The 7,293-nt window shown below is 46.5% G+C and overlaps 1 protein-coding gene across 1 annotated transcript; it reads right to left on the minus strand.

Moving 5' to 3' along the window:
- Positions 1–1,359: 1,359 nt before the first annotated feature.
- H6S33_009702 (uncharacterized protein) lies at positions 1,360–4,674 on the minus strand (the record flags this gene model as incomplete). Its single annotated transcript, XM_044841126.1, has 5 exons — positions 1,360–1,554; positions 1,628–2,838; positions 2,900–4,413; positions 4,472–4,544; positions 4,641–4,674. 5 exons carry the CDS (start codon positions 4,672–4,674, stop codon positions 1,360–1,362), a joined length of 3,027 nt encoding a protein of 1,008 aa, XP_044698517.1.
- Between the last annotated feature and the right edge of the window lie 2,619 nt (positions 4,675–7,293).

Genomic DNA, 7,293 nt, shown 5'->3' on the forward strand with positions numbered 1-7,293 from the left:
TGGGGCTCGTGGGTTTGAGGGATGAACCTCGAAATCAGAATGGAGAGGACTAGGGGACCTGGGGGGGGGCCGGGGAAGTTGTTGGTGTACCCCAGGTTTGTTGTTGTTGTGGGAGCACTATTGTGCAGGAAGGACGTGAGATTGGGGGGGTTCTGATGACGCAGGCCAGGCAGGAGATGTAGGATTAGACACCGTTCTCTGTCTGTCTGGTCTGGTCTGATCCACCAAGAAGCTGTTCGTCTGTCATCCGGTTTGCTCCAGGGGATTGTTTGACATGACCTTTTCCTATTTACATGTAGGTATCCTAAATAGGTATGCGGGTTCGTGGAGGAGGCAGGGCAGGGGAAGGGCTCTTCCCACAGTTTATCTCTTCTGTGAATGTGATGCAGCAGCCAGATGTTGAGCTGTGCTCTTGCTGATCCCGACAACTCTACTGCCTTGCCTCCTTCATCCTTCCTCTCGGCTGCCCTCCTCCACCTCCACCACCGCCTTCCGTTTTACTGCCCTGCCAGCAGCCAATCTAATGTGCGTCTATGGACCCTTTTCCCCGCCAAATCAGCTTTTGCGTTGATCAGTTGCAAGGGGAAAACAACAAAATATTCTGAACATTAAGATTTACAGCATCTTACCGTAGTTCAACAGCATACAAGCGGACAGTCAATCAATTCATAGGGAAAATAAAGGCTCTCTTACCCCTACATATCTTCATCTTTTTTTTCTTTCTTTCTTTTTCTTTTTTTTTGCTTGTATTGCAGAAACAAGCTTAAGTCTCAATCAATCTAAACCCCGCAGCAAGCGATTCAGCTCCATCATGGTTCAGCTGGCTTTGGCACTTCCCCGGTTGATTGTCCCCTGCAGGTCAACGACGATCCCTGTCACTCACCGAACTGACGACACATTCCGCAAGTGGTGAGAGGGAAACCTCAGACAGAGAGGTCTCTACATGTATGTGGGTACATATATGTGGGTACATAGAGTAGATAGAGCACCGCCTTACTTTTGATCTCGATTCGCCGAGACATTGCCTGAGAAGAGACCCCCGGGAAACGGCCGGTAAACACCGGTTATCACTCATTACCGGTAAGATGTGAGTGATAGGCTGTGACGAAGAGGCCTAACTACTTTTTATTCGAAGCAGAAAAAAATATAGAGTTACATGTAATCATCCGGTGTATGCGAGGTTCAAAGGAACGATCAAATCGTGGATTCTCGAGCTTTAATGATACGCCGGGGAGGTTTGTAATGATTGATAAAATACTCAACGCAAAAAATAGAAAAGTGTCCGTTCAAGTTCTGGAATTTACACAATACGACTATAAAAAAAAATTAAATATTCCAAAAATTCAAAGCCATTCATAATTACGCCCCTGCACCTCCATTCTCCACCACACTGTTATCTACTGATTCCACAGCAGTGGTAGAAGTTGCAGCAGAATCGACTTCGGTCTTCTCTTTGGTTGCACTTCCTTTTAATCGGTAGTGTAATAAGATATCTCCATGACTCTTCCACACGTACGAACGTATTGTTGCCAGTGTCATTGATGGGTCCAAAACCTACACGGGGCTATTAGCTTTGTGGATGATCTGCACGGGAGACTAATAAAAACCATACATGATCATGACAAACCAGCTCTATAAAATCCTCTGGTTTTGGTCCTTCTTCCCCTTCCTTAGTTATGGGCACATAGCTAAGTTGCGTAAACGGAGGCTGCAATCTTTCGGCCACGTACGCCGCGATCTTCTTTGCCCTTAACATCCGGTTCGCATTCAATCTTGAGTTCTTTCCCTCGGCTATACCATCACTCTGCAGTGTCGGTAAACGATCGCTATATGGAACTAATACGAACGAAACCTTTACTATCTCTTTCAGCGGGATTTGGTTGCGTAATATCAACTCTCCTAACCACGCCGGTGCAACCCTCTCTAGCAGATCTGCATCTTCACCAACTGTTGCTACCGTCCCACGATATAGATCCGCTACACCTCCTGAATCTGGACTGTCATCTTGAACGAGAATTGTGGTATTTCCGGGCGGCTTCAAAATCGGCGTTTCACTTGGTAGGGATGGATTTATCCCCGATCTGAACGGCCCCCCATCACTTGGTGGCATAACCTGATCGTATGTAATTCTCAATCTTTTGATCACACCTGCCAAGGTATCGTCTAATGGGTCATGTTCTAAGAGCCCACCGAGATCTGCCGGAGCTTCCTCCACAGTTGCGGGTGGCTTATTGGTGATATCGACCGACATACTCCTTCCCAATTTTCGATTACCAAAGGATTTCCAACGCCCGAGGAGGGACATATCCTTTTCATCTTTATCCTTTTCGCCTGTAGGTGTAAGTGGAGTATCATCGCCGCATGCTTCACCTAGCGAAGGTCCAGACTTTTCTTTCTCCGGTTTGGCACCATTGCCGGATGAGAAATAATCGCCACGGTCCATTGATGGCCTTGATAGTGGAGATAACGAGCCGCGATTTTTCGGTTCTTCTTCTTCTGCTGTTGGTGGCAGGGTATTGGCGTCTCCTGTAAAGGAAGGAAGATAGGCAGGCGCAGGTGTGGCAAGCCCAATTGACATGCCAGGTGTCTGAGGAAATAACGAGAAGCTATTACTGGGCTTCGGGGTGGTGGTGCTACTAGGAGACTGTGGGCTTGCAGCGTCAATCATGGAAAACGTAGGCGGAGGCATCGAGATGGCTGGGGGGGCATTTGCCCGGCGTAGTTTTTCTCTTTCTGCTTTGTCGGCCTCAAGCTTTTTGCGATAGATTTCATCACGCCGGATTTCTTCCATAATAAGGTTGTTAAAAAGGTACCGAAGGACCCACTTCCCAAGGTTTACTACGAGGTGTTGGTCAGTATGCGGCGTCAGTCCTCGACGGTATACATGGAATATTCTTACTTCTTTGGTCGTCTCTAAAATCCCCCGCGCTCTCGATATCTGCTTCGTCGGCATACATTTCTGCATCAAAACAATAATTCTCCTCGAGGACACATGATAGGCGGCCGGTTCTCGTGTCTACTTGACACCAGTTTGCAACGGATTCGACTGTGTTGATTTCCGCTGCTACGTCGTCAAGGTGCCGTTTCCCAAAGCTCTTTACGGGTACACATTTCAATAGATCCCACATCATTACTTCCCCCGCTGTATCAAGGGTAAGAACCCTCCTCCTGTCATTTAATAGAAAATGATTAATCAATCCATGCTGTCCTTCTATTGTCTCGTCTGGAAGGTCATTGACAGGCACTAAAATCCCAGGGTCGCCATCAATGGTCTCAGCAATAGATGCAGCTTGGGTAACAGAGTATACTGTGACGGCATCGGGGTCCCTCACATTCGTAGGGAAACTTGATGTGCTTGATATCCTTAGCAAGGCACTAACTGGTATTGTTGGCTTTTTCGTAGTTGGCGAACTCGGTACCACTGGAGAGGATGCAGGACTTAAGGGTCGAGGGCGTACACTTGCGGATGATGTCAATCGCGGGCGTTTGGCGTCCGTTGCAATCTCATTATTTGTATCAACATCCACCCATCGGTTTATACTGGAACTTTGGGTCGCTGTCCAGAGATAGTCTCCTGATGCGACAACCTTGTTGACAGGCTCTTGCTCCTGGCATACAGCCACACAGATGCCCTCCTCAATCTCGGTTGTCCGTACGTCAGTTTTTGCAACGAGTCCAGAGCGGTCGCTTGAGTGGAAGATATCGAGAGCTGGGTGAGAGGAGTAAAGAGACCACACACTATCACTGTGCATACTGAGTGTGTGAAGACATCTTCCTGCCGTTAGACTCCACATTTTGATTGTCGTGTCCGAGGATGCCGTTAAAATTATGTTTCCTTGCTCGCTCACAAGAATAGCACGAACATTATCTGTGTGTCCAAGAAACTTTGTGATCCTTTTGCCTGTCCGTGGATCCCATACCCGAACAACACTTTCAGGTCCACCACTTGCGAGGATTCCACCTCCAGCACCCCCGATACCGAGGGAATAGACCGAGCCTTTTGTATTCAACTCATCGCCAATATCAATCTGTAGCCTTTCGCCGCCACCGTTAAGATCCCACAACTTAATTTTTCTGTCTAGCCCCCCACTGGCCACCCAGTCTGAGTGCACTCCTGGGGTTGCCAAACATTTCACATAGTCGCTATGTACACCAATTGTTTCTGCTGACTGTTGCTCAGCACGTGGTCGCCAGAGCTTCACTGTAAGATCCGAAGAAGCAGATACTAAGGCAGTGTTGGACTGACACAGCGCGATGTCATTAACCCAGTGTGTATGCGCTTGTATTTGTGCACGGAATGTGGATGGTGGAGGAGGTGTGGGACGCGGGACGAAGGCCGACTCTGTGGTTCGCTCAGTGAGGTCAACCCCGATATTCCAAGAGCATATAACACCATCGCGGCCAGCTGTATAACTGTAGTAGTATATCAGTCTTGATGGCCTACAGTAGATTTCCGCAAGAGAAAACTAACAGGATTCCTTGCTTGTCTACTGCAAGACTGTTGACGCCTAAGCGGTGACCAGGAGAGTTCGCAAGAGGTAGAACTAGTAGGAACAGTGAGCGCGACTCGGAAACATAGCTACTGTAAGAAAGAAGACTGGGTTTGCATCACAGATAAAGGTTTAAACTAGAAGACTAACCATAACTGATCCGTTGGCGAGCCTTGCGTGCCATCTTTGGTCGATGGAAGTCTTGGGGTAAATTGTGGGGTTGATCAGATTGGAAGATATGATAGGGTTTATTACAAAATATTGGTCCAGGATTTCGAATGATCTCGAGTTCCAGGGGTTTCTTAAAGTCGGGGGAAGCCCCTCGTACGATGTATACCCGGCGATATTCGATATTTCACTTCCTTGACGCCGTACGGTGGTAATACGGCGAAACGAACCGGGAAAGAGGACTGGAGGAGAGGCGCGGTACTACTACCGTCACATCAGTATAGTGCTTTCTGGATCAATGGCGGGTCATTCTGTGCGGGTGAGACAGTATGACCCTGCCTAGGAGAGACAGTATGACCCTGCCTAGGAGAGACAGTATGACCCTGCCTAGGAGAGACAGCATGATCTTGTACCATTTACCCTGGTTGCCACTACTCTAGGGGTTGGCTCGGTGTTAACTACATGTACATACATGTACTTTACTGTACCACCGCAAAGAGTGATTGACGACCTACATGTAGATTCTTATAAGAGGGTTAATTAGCCCGATGTTACCACCACCTTGTAATCTGGTACCGTGTGAAACTGAGAAATCGGTCATTGGCATGCAAACTTGGCTGTGATTAGGCCTGGGTCTGACAGTGCTGGGTCTGGTAACAATGACATTGGATCCATGACTTTAGGAATTTACCCTTCGTTTATTCATTTATAGTTGTCTCTGCCAGTGAAAGCTCTGCCCTTTCTTGTAGAGATTGTGCTGAGAGTTCGTTTGTTGGACTCGTAGTCAATTAATCTAATAGCTTAAGCGTTCCCCTTCCTTTATAAGGATTTACTATATCCATTAGTTTTTTTTTAGCAGGCTGCTAGCTGAATCTCTTCGGTAATCTCTGGGACGTAGGGAAATGAATATTTGCGTTTTTCCTTTCGACAGGTTTTTGGCTAGCTTGGCCAACGCAATCAGTACTCAGTACCCGTCATTTGCGAAATGATTTTTCGTCCTGATCACCTTTTATACCATAGGAGATGTACTGTGCATAATGTCTTAACCTGGTACGTATGAAACTGGGAAGTGGGTCATTGGCATATAAATTCGGGAACAAAATATTTGGCAGGCCTGGTGTAGCCAAATAATACGTTACATGGATCCATAACTTTAGAAAGGAATTTGCCCTAAATTTATAGTTGTCCCTGCTGAAAGCTGACTACATGTACCTCTTCTTGTAGAGAGTTCGTTTGTTAGACTCGCATTTGTTAATCTAGTAGCCTCAGGCCTTCCTTTCTTCCTTTGTGGGGGTTCACGACATTCCTCCAGCAAACTCTGGAACACGTACGTAGGGGAATGGTATGTATTTATTTTTTAATGTTTACTTTTTACTTTTTACTTTTTACCTTTTTCCTTTCCTCTTTTCCTTACTTTCTTTCGGCAGGTTTCTGGCCAATTGCAATCACTACCCGTCATTTGTGAAATAATTTTTCGTGTTGGCCGTTTATATTATAGGTGAAATAGGTGAAATAGGAAAATTTACTATTAGGCTAGGTTCGCCATTGACCAGGGAAATACTGTAGGCCATATGGTGCAGGAATCACAGGAGACTCCCCGCATCTACTCCCCAGCCTCCCTCTCATTGCGGAGTAGATGTGTGTAGGTCCTGGCCTGTCAAACCAGAAACCTGGAGAGGCGCCTTCTTTACCGGCCGGGGCCTTGATATCGCACGCGTTTGCGCGCAACATGGCCAAGTAAATTGAGTTCATTATGAGTTGACGGTACGTTACATCTTGGCTTTGCTTTGTTGAAATGTGCACTCCAAATAATATAAGACATCCGAAGAATTGTCTACTCTATAGATCTAGGTAGACTCGCCTAGATACTGAGCAATGTTAATCATAGCCCCCTAGCTCTCTATAAATGACATACTTAATGGTACCTCTCATGGAGAACTAAGTAAACTTATTATGATATGCAAAACATGGTGATCAATATGAGCTTTGTATAGGCTTCTTCGATGTCAATTGATGATTTTCTATTAGGTTTATGATTGCCATAAGGTACATGTAATGTACTAGAAGTATTAGAATAGGTGCATACAAGTTACTTCATGTACCTACAATGTAGATATTGTGCAGTTGACCGTGTCCCCAACCTGTATCCTACACCAAAAGTGGTTGCTGCGCGAATCTAGCAAATTAACGTCAACGGCGGCGTTGAACCCTGTCTCATCCAGGGCGTAGAGTTGGTGCGTGTATTAACTTTCAGACTGTCCCCTGGCTTTTTAGGTCCATATCGCTATCGGGACAACAGCCAACCACGTTCTCCTCCATCAACCTCCCTTTCCACACAGGAGTTGGTAGTCATCATCGGCCTTCTTGCTCCAGCTCCAACCCACTTCTGCATTCTCCTGCACCTGCATCTGTTGTTGATTGTTACCTACGAACTTTCTGCCCACATCATCTTGCTCTTACCCCCGCTCACATACGATAGCCCATACAGACTTTATAATCTCCCCAACTCATATGCTACACTGACAGTGCGAAACTTACTAGCTAGATTTCATACCAGAACCAGAACCTAACAGTTTGGACGTGCTATACAGCTTTAACCATGGACGGCCCAGTCGTGATAGCTAGTAATACAACA

Source organism: Morchella sextelata (genome assembly GCF_020137385.1).
Source record: "Morchella sextelata strain SCLS chromosome Unknown scls_3, whole genome shotgun sequence".
In the NCBI taxonomy this organism is placed as follows: Eukaryota; Fungi; Ascomycota; class Pezizomycetes; order Pezizales; family Morchellaceae; genus Morchella; species Morchella sextelata.